The 20,089-nt window shown below is 54.2% G+C and overlaps 2 protein-coding genes across 5 annotated transcripts in view; both read right to left on the reverse strand.

Moving 5' to 3' along the window:
- The window catches only part of Med26 (mediator complex subunit 26), a 43,728-nt gene extending 43,079 nt beyond the window's left edge, over positions 1-649 (reverse strand). For all 3 annotated transcript variants that reach the window (XR_015447603.1, XR_015447604.1, XM_004873270.3), the window contains exon 1: positions 289-649. Coding sequence is in view for 1 of the 3 variants with exons in the window: in XM_004873270.3 (XP_004873327.1) it covers positions 289-360 (72 nt within the window). In the remaining 2 variants the exon portion in view is untranslated. The remainder of the gene's footprint in view (positions 1-288) is intronic.
- Positions 650-3,354: 2,705 nt separating this feature from the next.
- Positions 3,355-20,067, reverse strand: Smim7 (small integral membrane protein 7). 2 transcript variants are annotated; one of them, XR_015447622.1, is made up of 8 exons: positions 19,916-20,067; positions 19,793-19,834; positions 19,286-19,338; positions 14,896-14,986; positions 10,205-10,622; positions 6,790-7,394; positions 5,936-6,136; positions 3,355-3,929 (listed from the first exon to the last, which is right to left on the reverse strand). XR_015447622.1 is itself a non-coding variant. In XM_013068702.3 (5 exons), the coding sequence occupies exons 1-5, from the start codon at positions 20,005-20,007 to the stop codon at positions 10,607-10,609; spliced, it is 294 nt and encodes a 97-aa protein (XP_012924156.2). In that variant the 5' UTR covers positions 20,008-20,014; the 3' UTR covers positions 9,914-10,606. The 2 variants fall into 2 exon arrangements, 1 of the variants encoding a protein (XP_012924156.2); XM_013068702.3 differs by lacking the exons at positions 3,355-3,929; positions 5,936-6,136; positions 6,790-7,394 and having other exon boundaries at positions 9,914-10,622; positions 19,916-20,014.
- Positions 20,068-20,089: the final 22 nt, after the last annotated feature.

The following is a 20,089-nucleotide window of genomic DNA, read 5'->3' on the forward strand; positions in this document are numbered from 1 at the left end:
GCGAGCGAGGCGGACTGGCCAGGGACGGGGCAGGGGTCGGGAGGCTCGGCCGGGCCCCGCTCGCCCCTCCGCCCAGGCCTCGCGGAAGCCTCGGCCTTGCGTACCGAGCGCCGCCCGCCGCGCCAACCGCCCCGGCCCGGACCCCGCGGGCTAGCAGCCGGGATGGCAACGGCCCTTGGGGGTAGGGGGGCACCCAGCGAGGCCCCCGGGACCCACAGGCGGGCGGCCCGGGGCGGGGGAGGGTCCCGGGCCCACGCGGCCTCATCCCGGCGCGAACGGGGTACTCACGTTGCTCTGGGAGTCGATGGCCTGCAGCAGCCGGTCCCTCATCTGCTGCGGAGACGCCGGAGCCGCTGTCATTGCCTGGGCGAGGCGGGGGGGAGCGGCCGGGCCGGCGGGCGGGCGGGCTGAGGCGGGGGACGGGGGTCACTCACTCGCCGGCCTCCGAGAGCGGAGCCGCATGTTCCCCGCGGCGCCGGGGGAGCTAGGGGCGCGCGGGGTGGCGGAGAGGGGAGCCGGGGTCGGGCCCCGGCCGCCACCGGCGCCGAGGGAGGAGGAGGAGCCCCGGGAGCGCCGCCACCACCGCCACCGCCGCTTCGAGAACCAAACTCCAGTGAGCGGCCCCCGCGCAGAGCACTCTGGGTAACCCGCGCCGCACGCAGCGTCGGCGCCACGCTGAGGAGGTTGGGAGATGGGGCGGGCAGAGACTCCAGGCCTGGGCGGGGCGGCGGAGCGCACCACGCCCCATGCTTCTGCGCAGGCGCGCACAGGCGCACTCGCCCGGCCCGCGCCTCCCCGCCCCGCGCCTCCCCGCCCCGCCGACCAGGCCCAGGGAGCCGTTGGGAAGCGGTTGGGTGGGGCAACGGCCACGGCCGCGAGACCCCGCCCCTGCCCTGCCAGGGTGGGCGGAATTTTCTGACGGAAAGCGAGAGCCCAGCTCTTGGACCTGGACGCTTGAGGCGGCCGGTTCTGGGTGGAATGGCCGGGACCTCCCCCCCGAGGGAACGGGCGTCTTCCGCGTGCCGAGCCTGGGGCCCGCCCTGCTTGGAGGCGGGGACCCGGCGTCTGCGGGTGGCCGCGCCCCCAACTCGCACCCGCTGCTCTTGCTTCCCCGGCTCAGACTTTAGTCCAAACCCCCTTTCGCCCCGCTGGGCGGAGATGCTACAAAACGGATACCTGAACCAGCGCCTCACGGAGGAGGAAAGTGAGGCCCAAAGCCGCCCGGGTTTTTAGGTCACAGGCAGAGCTGCCGAGGTCAAAGCTACGGTCTTCCCTCCCCCTCACTGTCCTGATTGCCACCGTCCCTCTGGAACTGTGCTCAAGTTGGGCATGGAGGGCACGCCTGTGATCCCCGCACTCTGGGAGGCTGAGACAGGAGAGTGGCAAGTACCTAACCCTAACCCAGTCTGCGACTAACTTGGCAAGACCTTGTCTCAATAAAAAAGGGCTGGAGGGCCGGGGATTTAGCTCAGTGGTTACCCTACCCCCCCCCCCCCGCCTACTTCCCAAGCGCAGGGTCGATCCCCGGTATCAAAAAAGAAAAAGAAAGGCTGAGGACGGAGCGCTTGTGCAAAGACCTTGGGTTTGATGCCTCGTACTGCCAAAATTAAAAACGACAGAAAAAATGATTTGTGGTGCTGAGGATGGAGCCCAGGCAAGGGCTTTCCACCGGGCAGCGCCGCTGAGGGTGGATCATTACCCACGGCCTCAGAAGGGACACTATTGCTGGTCACAAGAAGAGGCAGACTCCAAACAGGAGAGGCGCTGCTGAAAAGCACGTGGTCCTCAGGTCTGCGAGGTACCTGCGGACCTCCCATCTGTCTGCTTGTGGGAAGCACTTTTATTTGCGAAACGGCTGCTCCTGCACGTGGGAAAAGGCCTACCTCACACTTGCAGAAGAAAATAAACAGGGCAGGGTCACTTTGGTGGCTCGGTCCAGGACTGAGCCTCATGACTGTGGTCCAAGCTGGCAGGCGGCCCGATGGAGAAGTTCGATATCTGCTCCAGATAAGCAGAACAAACAGGCCCTTCCCCAGTCACGGTCCAGTCCTCATCCTCCTCCTTTCCAACTCTGATGTGCAGCGTTGTTTTTTTTTTAACTAAAGCAAGGATCACATAGACATAGTGGTTGGTTTTGCATAGGTCAGGTTATTTTAAGAACAAGTTGGAAAGCCCTCATTACCTGCTTTTCTAAGGTTCTTAGAAGAATTAACACGAGTGGGTGCCACATGGCCCTGCCAATTCAGTCCCCTCAGGGGACAGAGAAGTTCTCACAGCTGGTGTGCTCAGCCTGGGACCCATCCCCAGCGCAATGCTGCTCAACACCAGTGAGTCCCAGCACACTCCCAAGGGGACTAGTGCTTCTGCCAGCAGGCAGACCCAGTGAATGGGCCCTTCATCACCTTTGGCCTGGCACTCAGGCTCACTTGGTCCCACAGATCTAGGCACCACAGGGCTTTAGTACTGCCTGAATGAATGCAATCCTTTGTACAATTGTGCTAAAACCTCTGTGCATGCACACGAGGACACACACAGAGATGCATGCACACACTGCTTTATTCCACACTGAACATGGAACAGGTGCCTGTCTCGGCAGGGGTCCACCTGGAGCCATGGTCCATGCATGGGGAGGGTGTCAGCAGCTCCTGTGAGGTCCCAAGACACTGAAGATCACTGGGCTGACTTTCGGCCCCATGGAGGATTCTCCAAGTGACTCCTGTTGCTTTTGGAAAAGTGAGGCAGGCCATAAATCCTCTTGCTACAATAGTTCTTCCGCAACAGCTCCCTTATATTAACAGCTCCCTGGTACTATTTTGGGATGAGTCTCACTATGTAGCCCAGGCTGGCCTTGAACTCCCTTCGATCCTCCTGCCTCAGCCTCCCAATTGCTGGGATCACAGGACTGCTAGGAGGCGGAGGCCGGAAGCGATAGCATCCTGAAGGAAGACCTAGAGACTCACCAGCGTCACTTCAGCTGGAAGGCACCACCAGCTTGGTGCTCCACCTTCTACACCTCAGCCAGTGGTGGCCTCCACATGACAAGGGGCATCCCCAGAGGCATGAAGGTTGATCCCTGGCACCACATGCACATACACACACTCCCTTGCACACACATATGCGCGCACACACACACAGAGTAAATCTCTAAAGCAAAAAAAGGAACACATGTAGCCAGGTGTGGTAGTGCACACCTGTAATCCCCAGCACTGGGGAGGATGAGGCAGGAGGATCACCATAAATTTGAGGCCAACCTGGACTACATAGCCAGAGTCTGTCTCAAAAAAAAACACACACACACACATATACACACATACAAACAGGTGAGCTGTAGATACAAAAAACAGAACACAGAAATGCAAAATTCTCCCAATTTAATAATGATAAAACAGCACATAAACTATTATCTTTTAGTTTTATTAGAATATGTACATATATATGTACATACACACGTGATGCAACGGGAAAAAATAAGGAAAGAAAGAAAACTATAGTTCTGATAGGAAGGACAGACAAATCTGGCTTCCTTTTCACAATGTGTTTTTATTTATTTTTTCTTTTGAGACAGGGTCTTGCTATGTAGTTCAGGCTGGTCTTGAGCTCACTGCATAGCCCAGGCTAGACTCAGACTCCTGGTGATCCTCCTGCCTCAGCCTCTCCAGTGCTGGGATGACAGGCGTGCACCACCACCTCTCGCTGCAGCTGGTTTCCAGGCAGAGCACACACTGCCCCTGCACCATCTGTCCTGGCTCAGGGAGCCTCACAGTCCCCAGCCCGGACTGTGGCCGCCGTCAACTGGGTAAGCTGCACTGGACCCTTAATCTCCAAAGTCGGGGTGGCGAGCCCTGGCGGACCGCTGATGCCGGGTGTGGCTCTAATCTGAGCACTGTGGTCTCCCTGCTGCCCCAGTTCTGCGTCACTGTTCTTGGTGACTGTAACAACAAGCAGTGACATTTATTAAGCAGCTACTACTCAGGGTCCATGCTGGGGACTCACAGGCAGACCGAGATGAAACCCAGGTCTCTGTCAGCCCCCTTTCACTGTGGCTAGAGACGCAGCTCACTTTAGCTAAGAGAACGCAGCAGAAGCCCAGTGTGGTGCTGCACTCTTGTCATCCAGCTGCTCAGGAGGCTAAGGCAGGGGATCATGAGTTCAAGGCCAGCCAGGGCAACTTGGCAAGACCCTGTCACAAGATACTAACAATGACGGTAACAGTGACTGGGGGTGTAGCTCAGTGGCAGAGTACTTCCCTAGCATGCACAAGGCCCTGGGTTCAATACTCAGCACTGCAAAAAAACAGCCACGCTCTGCCTGGTGCCCTAGCGCCAGACAGTTGCCACGTAACCAAAACGCCACTTCCGGACTCTCCCCAAGGAAACAAAGCACACGTGGGACGCTGGTGACTGGACAACATGGACACGCAGCCCATGGGTGCTCTCCATGGCAGAGGAGCGAGGCCACCCAGCTTTGATGTGGCCCTAAAGCAGAGGTGGCTGCTGAGCCAGGGCAGCAGGAGGGTGGCAGGGCCAGGTGATGTACGGTACTGCAGTGACGGCTGCGCACCTGTAGATGCAACCACCGAGACACAGGCACTGGGACAGGTGACCTGGAGGCAAGTCCTACCTCAGGAAGTTGGTAAAACACAAAAAACTTGGGCCAGGGCTTTAGCTCAGTGGTTCTGCCGCCTGCCTCCCAAGCACAAGGACCCAACTTTGATCCCCAGTACCAAAAAAACAAAAAACAAAAATAAAAAACACAAAAAACTTTAAGAAAACAAGACAGGGAGCAGCCTGCCAACCTCCACTTCTGCAGTCTCCATGGCTGGCCTGCTACACCTCTCAATAATGGAAACCCCAATCATCACATCTGCTATTGTTCTGAGACAGGACCTCACTAAGTCATCTAGGCTGGCCTTCAACTCTTGGGCTCAAGAGCTCCTCCTGCCTCGGCCTCCCAAGCTGCTGAAACCACAGGCATGACAGTGACCACTGTAACCCTCGTGTCAAATGTGGAGGAACCTGAGGTGGAGAAGGGACTTGCAGTCACTTGGCTCTCACAGCCCACAGTAGATGTGTCGCCAAGCTTCCACTCAGGTGCAACTGCGACCTTCGTGCTAGCAGACTCCTACTGACTGTCTTGGGCCATGTCCTGCGGGGTCCCTGCCTCCCGGTATCCGGCCTGCTGCCTGATGCCTGCTGCCTTCTGCCTCCTGCGCCACATGGCACTTGCGCTGCCGGGGCCATGGCAGAGAGCACTGACGTCCCAGAAACCTCAGCCAGTTGGGACAGAGCAGCATCCCACTGTCGTTCCAAGCTCTGAAAGCCCATGGTCCTCCTTGGGCCCCTAGCAAACCTCATCGCTGCAAAGCCTGTCCTCAGGGCACTCAATCCACACCTGCCCGGCTGTGCATGAATGTTCCAACAGTTTGCTATAGAAAAAGACTTTTTTTTTCTTTCTGGAAGAGCTGGGGATGGAATGCAGGTCCTCATGCTCGCTAGGCACGCACTCACCACTGAGCTACAACTCCAGCTCTTTTTTATTTTTATTTTTTATTTCAAGAAAGAGGTCTCACGAAGTTGCCCAGGCTGGCCTTGAACCTGCAATCCTCTGGCCCTAGCCTCCCAAGTGGCTAGGATGACGGGTGTGGCCACCAAGCCCAGCAAAAATGACTAATGACAGCACCAAGCTAGGCTCTTCGTGGTGACACAACAGACAGGTTTGATCCTTCATCTGAAAGGCTCTGAACAGAAGCCCGGGACCCTGGGACATCTGCATATACACAGCACACTGCCTGAAGGGGGGGAGTTCTACAACAGGACAGCACTGCTGGGCCAGTGCAGGGTCCTGAGTGGGAGGCGGGGCATGGCCAGGGGACCCTGCCTTGGACCACTGTGGCTGGCCTCAGGCAACTCACCCGCTGGGCCCCGTACATTCTCACCTTCACACTAGGAACAGCGCACCCGACACCTCACATGCGGAGGGAAGAGGCAACATCAAAGGCGCTGGCTGAGGATGGCAATTTCTCATCTTGTCCTCAGAGATGACATCTGAGGCAGCCATGGTGGTGCACATCTGTCCTCCCAGCACTCTGGGAGGCTGAGGCAGGAGAAGGCAACTTGGCAAGTCAGCAAGACCCAGTCTGCAAATAAAAATTAAAAGGGCTGGGGATGTAGCTCAATGTGAAGGTCCTGACTTCAATCCCCAGTACTGAAAAAAGGAAAAAGAGAGACAACATTTGTCTGTTTGGTGTTTTTGGTTATTTGAGACAGGGTCTCGCAATGTACCCCAGGCTGGCCTTCAACTCGTGATGATCCTCCTGCCTCTGCCTCCGCCTCCCAAGTGCTGGGACTGCAGGTGTGTGCACCATGCCCGGCCCTCCAGCTCTTTTTATTTAAGACAGGGTCTCCCTAAGTTGCCCACGTTGCGCTCATACTTGTGACCCTCCTGCCTTGGCTTCCTGAGTAGCTGGGGTGACAGGCAAGCTGCAGGGACCCCGGCTTAGGTCTTCTCTTTAAATCTCAAAACACCCTGGGGGTTTCTTTGTTTTCTGGATGCTGTGTGTGTGTGTCTTCTCAATGGCAAGCATAATACAAGCTTCGTATGGATGATTACTATAGTACAGCAAAAGGCTTAAAACTCACACCCCAGATCATTTTCTTTTCTTTTTTTTGAGTCAGGGTCTTGCTATGTAGCCTGGGCTGGCCTTGAACTCACAGCCACCCTCCTACCTCAGCCTCCTGGGTGTGGAATGATAGGTGTGCACCACCTCACCCAGCCCTCACCATTTCTTACCGGGAACACTGCGGAGTCTGAGTTTCCAATCTGCAGTGGTTCTTTTGCTCATCCAGGAGCACGCACTCTCACCACACTCCACTTCCGGGCTCTCAGGGCGGGGAGGGGTGCCTGGCCCTGCACAGTGAGGAAAAACAAGGGCGAAGCAGGGAGGCAGGCTCCACCCTGCTCACTGGCTTCCACCAGGGAAGACACCGTGGGGCTTGGCGAGTATCTCAGAAACTCAAACCTAGTTCCGAGGATGAAATGCTGGGAGGAAAGGAGACAGGCTTGCTAAGGTCAGCTCTGCAGGCGTTCACGCCCCGCTGCCTCGGAGCCCCGGGGCACAGGCGGCCGGCCTCTCCCTCCGCTGGAGAAAGAAATTCGAGTCTCTGGCTCAGCGGCATAGCGCTCGGATTTCAGCACTGTGAAAGATGTTTGTAAGGCTGGTGCAGCATCACCTGCGTCTCACCCCAGCTACTGGGAGGCGGAGGCAGGATGATCGGAGGCAAGATGATCGCAAGTTCAACCCTTGTCTGGGCAACTTAGCAAAACAAAACAAAAAGGAAAGGACTGGGATGGAGCTTGCCTAGCAGGTGCGAAGGCCCCAGGTTCCATCCATAGTACTGAAAAAAACAATGAAAGAAAATTTATGTACCATACTCAACTGATCCTGCATAAAGAAAATAGCCTAGAGGGCTGGGGATTTAGCTCAGTGGTTTCGCTGCCCAAGCAGAGGGACCTGAGTCTGATCCCCCATACCAAAAAAAAAAGAAAAAACCAGCCTGGTGGTGCCTAGTCCTGCCTGGGAAATTCAGTGACTTGGTGAGACTGCCTCAAAATGAAAAATAAAAAGGGGTGGGGATGCAGCTGTGTGAAGGCCCTGGGTTCCATCCTCAGTACCACATTAACAAAAAAGAGTCAGAAGAAAAAAGGGAAAAGGCCGAAGACTTCGTATCAGGCTGGTTTTCTGGCTCAGCCCAACTATGGGTAAGTTTTTTGCCTTCTAGTTAATCAGCATTTTATAATTTTTGACAATGAACATGCACTGGTAATAAGGAACTTTTCAACAAGGGAATGAGAGCCACTTAAAGCTGGATGTGGCGATGCACATCTGCAATCCCAGCACTCAGGGAAGCTGAGGCAGGACACTCATAGGTCCAAGATGAACCTGGGCAATTTAGGAACTTAGTGAGACCTTGTCTCAAACTGTTAAGAAGTCTGCAATGCCCAGGGACAGAGCTTGTGTGCAGGCCCTAGGCTCAACCCCAGGACCATAAACAAACAGGCCGGGCAGGGCCATTGTGACATCAGCTGGGGACACACCTGTCCTGTCTCTGCCCAAGGGAGCAGGTCCAGGAGGGCAGCAGTGAGTGTCAGAACACCAGTCCCAGCAGTGGCAGGGACGCAGGGGCCAAAGTACAACATGGAGCCCAGCCCGGGACAGCAACTCACCTGGGAACCAGCCAGCTTCCACTGCCCCACCGGGAAGGATGGGCTGAGGAGACAGCGGCACTGAGCCACTGGGTGCTGGGCGGGATGGGAACAAGCAGGGGTCCCCAGCAGCGGAGCTGGGGTGGATACCGGGCCTCATGAGGGACAGGCACAGGCTCCCCATGGCCTGGAAGCTGCTCCAGTTCTCAAAGGCACCCTGATCAGCCATCACCAGGAGACCACATGACCCGGCCAGGATACCAGGCTCTGTGCCACGCCGACAGCCACATGGGGCACCCAGCAAGTCAGATGTGCAGGGCTTACAGCTCCTGGCAGGCAACATCTGCAGGCCAATTCCAGACACAGGAAAACTGAGGCTTGGAGAACGGAGCCAAAAGGTTCAGTCCCACCAGGAAGGCGCAGAGACGGGGTCTGAGCCACATCGGGTACCAGGGACGGGTGCTGCAAGGCACTGGGCTCCGACAACCTCACTTTTTTTGTTGTTTTCTGAGACAGGGTCTGGCTGTGTAGCCCAGGCTGGCCTTGGACTCATGGTGATCTTCCTGCCTCAGCCCCCCTCCCTCAGCTGGGATGACAGGCGCACACCACCACACCAACCTAGAAGCCAACCCTAGTAACGCTGGGCCCAGGCTTGTGTCTAAGGGCTGGCCCTGCGGCTCTGCAGCGAGCGCTCACCTGGCGGGCAGAGGCCTGGGCTCCAGCCCCCTCTACGGAGACAGGACGGCATGTGCCCCTGAGACTGGTCTTTGAAAGCACCTGAGGTCGCCACCCTGCTGCTAGGGCATCCCACGAGGTCGAGGCCCAGCCACACTGACCTCCCAACATGCCCATCCTCTGAACCCAGCTCCCGCCCCTGCCCAGCAAGCAGGAGCTGCCACAGTCACAGTGCAGTGGGACAGGAGCAAACACCTGGCCAGGGAAGGACGAGCATCGGCCGGGCCCTGACCCTGGGCGGAACTCGCCCAGCTCCTGCCCAGAGTCAGAGGGAAAACCTCCCAGACTGCCTTGATTTCTGACAGCCGAAAGACGACTCCTGGGCGCTCCCACAGGTCACCTGCAATGTTTCACGTTGGAAGCTGGTTTCTTGGTTTAAAAAACGTACACAAAGCAGGCACAATGGCATGGTCCAGGGAATCCCAGCTACGCAGGAGGCTGAGCCAAGAGGATCATCTGAGTGCAGGAGTTTGCGGACAGTTTAGGCTACACAGGAAGATGCCTCCCATCTAAAAACTATGCAAACCTAAGTTCCTTCTTTATGGATTCAGGCTTTTTTTTTTCTTTTTTTGGGGACCGGGGATTGAACTTGGGACCTTGTGCTTGTGAAGCAGGCGGCAGAACCACTAAGCTAAATCCCAGGCCCTCTAAGTTCCTTCTTTAAAAGGAGCTTTATTTTCAATGTGATTGAGTTGTAAAAGCCCATTTTCTCCCTCTAGGTTTACCTATGAGTCAAGATTCCAAAACTCAAAACAAATCAAAAAGCTATAGGATTCAGCCGCTGACTAACAGTATTTCATTTTAGCAGAGAAACCAGGGCCCCCCTTCAAAGACACTTCTGAGCCGGCACAGTGGCACACGCCTGTGATCCTAGCACTCGGGAAGCTGAGGCAGGAGGAGCACTCCTGAACTACACAGAGACCTTGTCTCAAACAAACAAACAAACAAACAAACCAACCATTCAAGCAATGGTATGTTGAGTGCTCCCACAGTGCTTTTATTTAACAAAGCCATTCAAAGCAAAGCAAATTTTCAAACCCCACGAACTATCACCAAGCATCCTGTGCTCCCCTTCCTCAGAAACCAGCCACGAGTCACCCGGGCTGTCTTAATAGGTCAGTGACAGGTGACCTCTGCCTTTTAAGTCCTGGGCTGACCTCGCTCCAGGAAGTGGCCGGGCACAGTACATCGCCGGATGAGAGGAATGCAGAGGCCACCCGGGCCAAATCCAGCATCCATCACACCTGGCGCTGGACACTCAACTCACCACAGCTAGACGCTGCCCGAGAGAGGCTTCTTCCAGCTCGCAGGCGACGCTTCTGCTTAGGTCCTCCCATGAGTTGTAAAATTTGTAAAAGTCAGAAGGATTTGGACAAAAGGAAAGTTATTAAAAACAAACCGAGGACCATCCTGAAGCAGGGCTCTAGGGAGGCCAGCAGGGGCCCTGCCGAGAGGAGCCACTGCACCTCTGGGTCCGGGAAGTCGCTGTGTTGCAGGCCTTCATGGAACCTTCCTCCAGGCAGGAGCTGCAGGCGAGACGGCTCCACCCACTGCAAGCTGGGGCTCCCGGGACGGCCCTGGTTTACTTTAAAAACACCCTTGAAGTCATCGGGAATGGGGAAAGGCAGATTCCACATCCGGGCAGTGAGTTCTGGTTCCACCTTTGAGCTCAAGAGCCAAAGAGCCTGCAAAAGTCAGAGAGCAGCGGTGACCGCACGGCACAGAGGTGACGGCGCTCAGGACGCCAGAGATGAATGCCTGGCTGGGACTTCCACCATTTTCTGATTTTAAAAATAAGTGTGGCTGCTCCACACGGGAAACCATTCTACAACACCAAGATGCTTACTTTAACTACACAAGTGACTATTAAAAAGTATGCATAAAGGGCCGGGGATTTAGCTCAGTGGTTCTGGCGCCTGCCTCGAAAGCACCAGTTCCCGAGTTCGATAGCCAGTAACAACAAGACAAAAAATGTACGCATAAAGTTGGGCATGGTGGTGCACACCTGTGATCCCAGCCCCCTGGAGGCTGAGGCAGGAGGATCACCATGAGTTGGAGGCCAGCCTGGACAACAGAATGAGTTCAGGGCCAGCCTGAACTCCACAGCAAGACCCTGTCTCAAACAAAACACAACAATCATTTCCATCGCATTTACACTGCAGTCAGTGTTGTAAGTAACTGCCCAGGGATTTACAGAATGCGGGAGGACTTGTGCAGGGACTAAGCGAATCCTATGCCCTCTTACAGAAGGGACTCAAATGTCCACGGGGTCTGGGATCCCAAGGAGCCCTGGAGACACAGGGACCAAAGCACTTTTATGAATCTGTGACGCTTTAGCCCATTTGTGCCACTACAGTGGAGGGTGACCTCTGTGACTAAAATCAGATCACTAAACAGCCTGCTACAGTTCATTCTGTTCAGTCAAAAACACGTGGAAGAGCACAGCCCTAGAGACGATGCCACTGCCCATCAGGCCTGGGTCTGCTCTACGTGCTATGACACAGCCCTGCAGGGGAGCTCGGAGCTGCCAAACCCACGGGCATGGGGCTTTCCGCGCCACCCCTGTAATAGCTCAGAAACCTCAACCTGGTCCAAAGGGAAAACGGCTACTTTGAAAGAGTAACAGGTGCGGGGACAACAGGCCTCCACACACAAGGGAGAGGAGCTGGGCCTCTACCTCACAACATCTATAAAATTAACAGGAGGCTGAGCAGGAGGACTGCTGTGAGTTCAAGGGCAGCCTGGGCTACACAGTGAGACCCTGTCTCAAAAAACTAAAACAATAGAACAATAAAATAAAATTTAAAGATAACCTGGTCACCTTTAAAAAAGACTCACTATCAAAGCTGGAAAGCAGAGGAACTGGGACCCTGTAAACTGCAGGTAGGAATGTAACATGCCCCACTACTTTGGAAAACCATCTTTGGTTCTTCCGAAGAATAACTGCAGAGTTCTGATGTGACCTAGCCATTTCACACCCAGGTTTATACTCAAGAACATGAAACCTGCCTGTGTGTAAAAGAGCCTGTGCAGGGGCAACCCACTTTCCGGTCCCCCTTCTGGCTCTCCTAGATAGAAGCCTTTTTTTTTTTTTTTTTTTTTTTTTTTGTGGAACCGGCAATCAAACTCAGGACCTTGTGCTTGCCGGGCAGGTGCAGAGCCACTGAGCTAAATCCCTGGCCCAGAAGCTATCTTCTCTCAATAAATTTTTCCTACTCTAGGGCCGGGGATTTAGCTCAGTGGTTCCGGCGCCTGCCTCACAAGCGCCAAGGTCCCGAGTTCGATCCCCGGTACCAAAAATAAATAAATAAATTTTTCCTACTCTTTAAAAAAAAGAGTCTGTGCTCAAGCATTCTCATCAGTACTGTCACTACAGCCAAAGAGAAAGGACATGCCACTCTCTGGCAGCTGACAGGGACACCAGATCGGGCCACCACCTCCTCCCAACGCCACTGCAGATGTGTCACAGCAGGCTCCAGACCCCGGGACAGCAGGGAGACCACTCCCCATCTGCCAACTTCTTTGTGATTTCTTTTTTTGGTACCAGGGATCGAACTCAGGAACTTGTGCTTGCAAGGCAGGCGGCGGAACCACTGAGCTAAATCCCCGGCCCTTTGTGATTTCTTAACCACTACCAAGGACGCAGGGAACAATAATTTCTTTTTCTTTCTTTAGTGTTTATGGCACTGGGGATGGAACCCAGAGCTTTCTTGCTGAACTATATTCCCATCCCTCTTTAAAATGTTTTATTTTTGATGAGACAGAAAAATACAATGGCTAACAGGTGGGACACCAGTCCAGGATGTCAGCCATGAGCAGTTTTATTTCTTTCAGCCCAGGCAAATTCCTCCTTGGCAGACCCTGCCTTGAACTCATGCATATTCCAAATATGTCTCCCTTATCTAGCTGACCGTACCCTGACTGATGTTTTCTAACCCGAGTTTGAACTTGCTATAGACCAATCAGTAACAATGATATCACATGTAACCAATCAACTGCTCGTTCTGCCTCTGTACTTAGTTCCTGCTTGCAAACCCTACATATACTGTAGAAGGACAAAAGACAGCTGCCTGGTTCTTTGAGGAACTATCCCAACCAGGTCCGTCAACGTAATAAAGTTTGCTTTCTGCCTGCATGTCCTGGGTGCTTTTCGGTGTTTCCTGCTTGCCATTACAGACAGGGGCTCCCTAAGGCAGTAGGGCTTGAACTTGCAATCTTCCTGCCTCAGCCTCCCACAGTTCTGGGATTGCAGGCGTATATCACCACACCAGGCTGCTCATTCAACATTTACTTTATGTTTCTGGTTTTTCTTTTTCCAGCACTGGGGATTGAACTCAGGGCCTTTGCATTGACCTACATTCCCAGCCTTTCTTTATTTTGAGACAGTCTGGGTAAGTTGCCCAGGCTGGACTTGAATCTGGGATCCTCCTGCCTCAGCCTCCCACCGTGCTGGGATGATAGGTGCGCACCACCAGGTCCTGCTCCATTATCCCATGTTCTCTGTGAGAAACTCACACCACTGAAGTCAGACTGCACATGGCAGTGGCCAAGCTACTTGGACAGCATTTCCACGTGCAGACAGAGCCCTCTGACGCCACCGCCATGGCAGCCCATCACACAGCGACCTTCAGCTTGGGGAACTCTGCTCGTGGAAACTTAGGTGATTACCAGTGTCTCAGTGCCCTGGGAAACCCCTCCTCTCCTATGGAGACTCCTTTCTTCCTGGGCACAGAACCCAGGGCCATCACCTGAGCATCCCCAGCACTTCTCATTTTTCCTTTTAGGTCAGGGTCTCACTGAGTTGTCCAGGCTGGGCTTGAACCATCCTCCTGCCTCAGCCTTGAGTGCAGGGCTAACGGCCCTCTCTTGAGACCTCCCTTACCCACGTCCCCCACAGGAAGAGCCGGCCACCACCAGGGCTCTGCACACCTTCTTTGCAAATGGCCAGAGCAGAGTTGAGGCTGCACAGCCCAGGGTCTTGCAGACAGAAGCACTGTGGAACAAATGCAGCCAGAGCTGCCGGGCAGGCAGGTCTGGCCCACAGACGCCAGAGGTTGCACTGCAGCCCAGAACCCCAAACCCCAGTGGACCTGGAGACATCAAAGTAGCCCAGTGGGACTCTGGACCGACCGGAGGGTAGGATGCTGGACCAGGGACTAAGCTGGCCTCCAGGAACCGAGCAGGGACAACAGAGCTGGTGCTGCTGCCCTGATCACAGCCCAGCAGATGAGGAAGTGAAGGAAGCCAGACAGACAAGACAGGGTCATGAAGGAGACGTGCTGAACAGGACAGAGCAAACACTGGGCTCTTCCTACCCCAGGACCTTGGCACATGCTGTGTCCTGTGCTTTTTCCAGCTTGTGAACGGCAGTCCCCTCCCATCCTTTCCATCCTGGTTTAAACGGCAGCTGCCCAGAGAACCTTTCTTTCCCTGGCTGCCCCTGCAACTGGGACCCCCAATCCTCTCCTGCTTGCTGCTTTTTTTGGGAAACAGGGTCTTATTGTATAGTCCAATCCAGCCTTGAACTCACTATGTAGCCCAGGCTGGCCTTGAACTCATGGTAATCCTCCTGCCTCAGCCTCCTGAGTGCTGGGATTCCAGGTGTGCGACACCACGGCCACCCAGAAATCAGCCACTTCTAGCAGGGCTGCTGGGGGGGACCAGGTCGCACACCAGACATTCACACCATTTCACACCTGCCCAGATGCCACGACAGGCTGAGCCCAGCAGAGGTGGCAAGGGTCAGACTCAGGCTCAGGGTGAGTGCCAGGCACAGGGGGACCTGGAGGACACTGTTCCAATCAGCTGTAACACCGCCCACGGGGACCTCGGTGAGAGTTGAACCCGGCTGGACCCTCACGCAGGCAGTTTGTTTTGGAAGCAGAAGCACAGTATACACTGCAAGCTGAACGCACAGAGAATGATCTTCCCACAGGTCACCCTGGAGACGACACTTACACAATCATGCAGAACATCATGAAGATGTTCCACAGGGCGATGAAGATCCGGAAGTATCGGAGGCTCAGTAAGAACTCTCGGATGTTGTCACCTGCAAAGTCAGAAAGCGCTTTTAGTGCCCATGTCTCTGGGGTGGTGGGCTCCTGTGACTCTACTCCCATGGGGTCCAGCAGCCCTCACCTTCCTGGGACCACCTGGCTTCTTCTGCCAGCTCCTCAGCTCCCCCACCCCGAACACGGGGGCTGTAGCAGCCACTGACCAATCCTCTGACAGCACCAAGCCTGGAAACCGCTGACTGGCTGAGGGCGGGGCATGTGACTTGAGTCTGTCCAATCAGAATCTGCTCTGAGACTTCCACCCCTAACACACTACTGAGAAAAAGACCCTACCCTCATTTTTTGAGGGGTTTGCTAAGCTGGAAGATGTAAACTCAATGCTCTAAGAAAGGATCAGAAAACTGGCCTACAGGTCAAATCCAGCCCTTTCCACCTGTTTTTTTTCTGTATGGCCTGTGAGCTGAAATTGTTTTACATTTTCAAATTTTAAAAAATCAAAAGAATATTTTTTGAGACAAAAATGATATGAAATTCAAGTGTCTGTCTATGAATAAGGCTTCATCAGCACACCCCCACACCTAGTTAGCACCTTCTCTGACTGCCTCTGCGTGGTCCCAGGAGAGTTGAGCTCTCCCATCACAGAGATGCAACTGCAAGTATTTACCTAGTGGCTATTTGCAGAAGAATGCGTCCTGCCTGGGGCCATCCCTGAACACAGATCATTGTGACAAAGAAAAAAGGGGAACTGAGAGCTGACCAGTCAGATGTTAAAGGGCTGCAAGGGCCCCTGACCCCAGGGGTACAGAACGTAACATTCCATTAACCACTTTGAGCTGAGTTGGAAATGCTAGAAAATAAAATCACCCCTAGGGGTGAGGTTACAGCTCAGTTGTGAACACAAGGCCCTGGGTTCTATCGCCAGCCCCCAAATAAAACAAACAAAACCCAAAATAGACAAATAAAGCATCCCAGGCATGGTGGCGCACACCTGTCATCCCAGCACTCTGACAGGCTAAGGCAGGAGGATCCAAAGTTCAAACCCAGCCAGGGCAACTTAATGACTTAGCGAGGCCCTCTTGCAAAGTAAAAAGTTTTTAGAAAGGGCTGGGGATGTACATCAATGCAGAGGCCTGGGTTCAATCCCCAGTATTGCAAAGAGAGGGGAAAAAAACATCCCTAGTTTGCTCTTATCAAACTGGTATATGCTTTGGGGATTCATGCTGCTCTCCACTCCCTGTAAAGGGAGGCAACCTGGTACATGAGGACTCCAGAAAGCCAGGGGGCTCTGGAACCTTCCTCGGGGCTCCAGGGCTACAGAATGAGAAGAATGCTGTGAGCCACCAGATGCTACCTGAAGCATCACACACAGACTGGGCTCCAAAATGCTTCCAGCAACCCAACATCTCGGCCCACAGGTTAGATAAGCTGAGACTTAACCAACAGACAGGCCGAGCTGCGGGCAGGCAGTGATGCAACCTTGATGTGGAATCACTAAGACACAGATCTGTCCCCAGGATGCTCAAAAAGTGCCACGCGCCCTAGGATAGTGACAAGGGCTGGCCGGCCATCAGGAGCTGGCGACGGAGGTCCCTCGTCTCAGGCAATAGCCAAGCACAGGGTGCAGGGAGGAGCAGGACCCAGCACCCAGTGAGCACCCGCTGAGCAAAGTTCCGACCCAGACATGGGGTGGGGATCGATGCAGACACACTGCGGAAGGTCAGGCGCTGCCTCGAGTGGGGACAGGAGAAGACTTCTGCACCAGAGCCGGTCTGGGGCCTGGCCTGTCTGTGCCCAGGTACAGTGTAATGGGGTTGGCAGCACACTTCGGGGCCAAGGGGCCAGCCAGGCTTGGAGGGGCAGCAGCAGGTACAGAGTCCCATCTGAGGGAGCCTGGGGAGAACACAGCCCACCAGGCAATGGCAGGAGAGCCCTGCTCAGCCACTGAGAGTCCTGCCATTCCTGAGCCTGGTTCCCAGCCTCCCAGACACCTCAGCTCCGATCCAGACCTGTAAAGCACTAGTGCCTTCCCCAGCTTGCCAGGTGGCTGAATGAACGCATGGGCAAATCCAGTGGATGTATCAATGGATAGAGGGAGGCATGGATGAGTGAGCTCATGGATGGATGAATCAACAGATGGTGAATCAATGAATGGATGGGTGAACTGATAGATGAATCAAAGGATGAAGGGTCAATTGAGTGTACTAACTCTAGGGCTGGGCATGGTGGTGCACATCTGTAATGTCAGCACTTGGGAGGCTGAGGCAGGAGGATCACCGAGTTCGAGGCCAGCCTGGGCTACATAGTGAGTTTAAGGCAGTCTGAATTGCAGAGAGAGACCTTGTCTCAAAAAAAAAAAAAAAAAAGCTGGGGATTTAGCTCAGTGGTTTCGCCGTCTGCTTCACAAGTGTAAGGACCCAAGTTCGATCCCCCGTACCAAAAAACAAAAAAAGAGAGAGCGAGAGAGAGAAAGAGTACAAACTCTGGGGTCAAAAAACCCAGTTTCCCCACATCTGCCTCGCAAGCATAAGGTCCTGAGTATGATATCTGGTATCAAGAAAAAAAGTTTCCAGTTTCCAATCCTATCACTGATTTGCTGTGTGGTCACAGGCAAGTTAAGCCCCATCTCTGAGCCTCCGTTTCCTCACATGTAAAATGGGAAAATGAGCCTCACCTTTTATGGACAGAGGTGAAAGCAAGCACCAGTAGGAAACACCTCCGGACAGCAACCCACAGGCTGGCTCCCAACCGAGGGGAGATGCTCAGCCATCCCTAAGCCTCTGGTCCTCAGCGCTCCTGTCCTCCTCAGGGAGTGCTCCATCCCTGAACTGATGGCTTCCTCGAAGGGCCTTCCTGCCACACACTCAACGTCCAGGGCTCCCAGGACAGCACCATCCCTAGCTGAGGACGCCTCTTTTCAATGCCTGTTCTTTATTTAGGAACCATTCCTCCCACCCTAGGTAACATCCATCCTGTGCCCCACTCTATCCCAGCACCCAGCACAGTAGCTGGCAATGGAGCAAGTGCTCAGTCAGTGTCTGATGACTTTGGTTTTTGCTGCTCTGGGACTGAATCTACGGCCTACACATGCTAGGGAAACGTTCCCCACTCAACCATGCCCCAGCTGACAGAACAATGAATAACTATAAGAGCTATATACTGGTCCCTTTAGACTCAGTCATGTGATTAATCAGTATGAAGTGCAAATCCAGAGGCCTCTCAGGGCTGGGGGATGAGATGCATAATGTGAAGGGGTTGAGCTGGGGTGTGCAGGAGTCCGCAGGCCCTGCCTTAGTGGGGTCCTGCTTCTCAATGCCCCTCAGTGGGTGACAAGGGATCCCCCAATCCCAAGCTGCAGAGGCGCTCTACCACTCAGCTATAGCTATAGCCCTTTTATCATTTGAGACAGGGTCTCACTAAGTTGCCCTGGCTGGCCTTGAACCTGTCATCCTTCTGCCTCAACTTCCAAGTAGCTGAAATTATAACCATGCACCACGATACACAATTCAATCTTTTTTTGGTGGTGGTACTAGAGATCAAATCCAGGGCCCTCACATTAAGCTACATCCCCAGGCCAAGGTCTTGCTAAGTCCCTGAGTTGACCAGGCTGGGCTCAAACTTGTGATTCTCCTGCCTCATCCTCCCAGAGTGCTGAGATTACAGGCGTCCACCATCACACCAGTCTCCACAATTTTTTAAAGAGCTAAATTTAAAATTTTGATTTTTTTCTCAGTGGCACCGCTCCTGCCTCACAAGTGCAAGGTCCTGAGTTCAATCCCTGGTACCAAAATTTTTTTTGACTTTTTAAGAAAAATCAGACATCAATGTACCAATAAATATTTCACTATTAAAGAAAGAAAAATTAAAAAAAAACTTAAAAAATAGAAAAATCAGGGGCCGGGGATTTAGCCCAGTGGTTCTGCTGCCTGCCTCACAAGCGCAAGGTCCCAAGTTCAATCCCCGGTACCAAAAACAAAACAAAAAAACCTCTGATCTATTCAAAATTCGAATGTTGGCATGTAATTTACAAAACGACAAAGGTCTGCACGCTCTGAAAGCAACAGCTACCAGAGGAACAGCTACGGGTGAAGTTTTCTTGCTCATTCATTTATTCACCGCACTTCTGGCTGGGTGTGAGGGTCAGACAGGAACCAAGCGATAGTGCAGAGCTGCAGGAAATGCTTATCTCACTGAGAGGACAGGTGGAGAAGTGGGCAGGATCAGCCCACCTCTCTGCAGTCCCCATTCGCACAATCAGTTAAAAAGAAAACCTGCCAAGAAAGAACGGTCCTCCCTGAGGTCCATCGCAATTCCAGGGTCCAGAAAGGAGCTCTTACCTGTGCTGGGTTCCCTCGACTCTTCCCCAAAGCCCTGCGTGTCCTTCTTCTTCCTACGGAGAGAAGCAGACAACGTCCACTTGCACTGGGACACACAGACGCCCCAGGGCCCCGACCCTGACACCAGCTCAGAAAGCAAGGTCACCAAGCTCCAGCCTCAGCCCGCGGCTGTCAGGCTTGTGACCTGGGGTGGGCCAATGTTCCGCTCTGGGCATCACCTGCCCTGCCCAACCGACTAAACAGGGAGCGCAGGGCGAGGGTCTGGGTCGGGATTGTCTCCTGGGGGTGCGTCTGAGGCTCTAGGGATGAAGCAGGTCAGCCGAGGGCGAGCATTTAAAAAGCCCAGGTCGGCGCTGAGGGGCAAAAGGAAACCAAGGCAGCGTAGGGGCGTGGCCAGAAGACGGACTCCGACGTGGGGCGGGGACTACGGCGTGGGCGGGTTTACACCCTCGGGAGCGGGCCTGTGAGTTCCCCGAGTGGAGCCGCAACCCAACGCAGGCTACTCACAATTTAAAGTTGACCACGGCCCCAGCATTCATCAGCAGCGTCCTGCGGAGGGAGAATTACGTTTACTAAGTGCGTCCCCGCCCCGTCTGGCTCTCTTTTCCCACCTCGGGTCCCCCTAATTACCCGAACAGCAGGATGTCCCCGATCATCGTTACAGGAGAAGCAACCGTCAGAACCGGAAACGGAAGTCCAGGGGAAGGGGGGGGAAGGAGCATCAACCGACCAATCCTGAAACAACGGTGACGAGGGTCGGGGCCAATCGAAGGCCAAGGCATGAAGGGGTCCCGCCCTCGAGAG

The sequence above is a fragment of the Heterocephalus glaber genome, unplaced genomic scaffold (genome assembly GCF_053883595.1).
Source record: "Heterocephalus glaber isolate CG9 unplaced genomic scaffold, H.glaber_assembly_v1.0 deba00001761, whole genome shotgun sequence".
In the NCBI taxonomy this organism is placed as follows: Eukaryota; Metazoa; Chordata; class Mammalia; order Rodentia; family Bathyergidae; genus Heterocephalus; species Heterocephalus glaber.

What these genes read in the sequence shown, in the direction of transcription:
- Smim7 (XM_013068702.3), bottom strand. Translation starts at nt 20,007, where the DNA reads ATGCTCCTTCCCCCCCCTTCCCCTGGACTTCCGTTTCCGGTTCTGACG. An exon ending in GGGGACATCCTGCTGTTCGG is followed by an intron (nt 19,835 to 19,915) that starts GTAATTAGGGGG and finishes CTCCCTCCGCAG; the next exon opens with GACGCTGCTGATGAATGCTG. An exon ending in GTCGAGGGAACCCAGCACAG is followed by an intron (nt 14,987 to 19,285) that starts GTAAGAGCTCCT and finishes CTGACTTTGCAG; the next exon opens with GTGACAACATCCGAGAGTTC.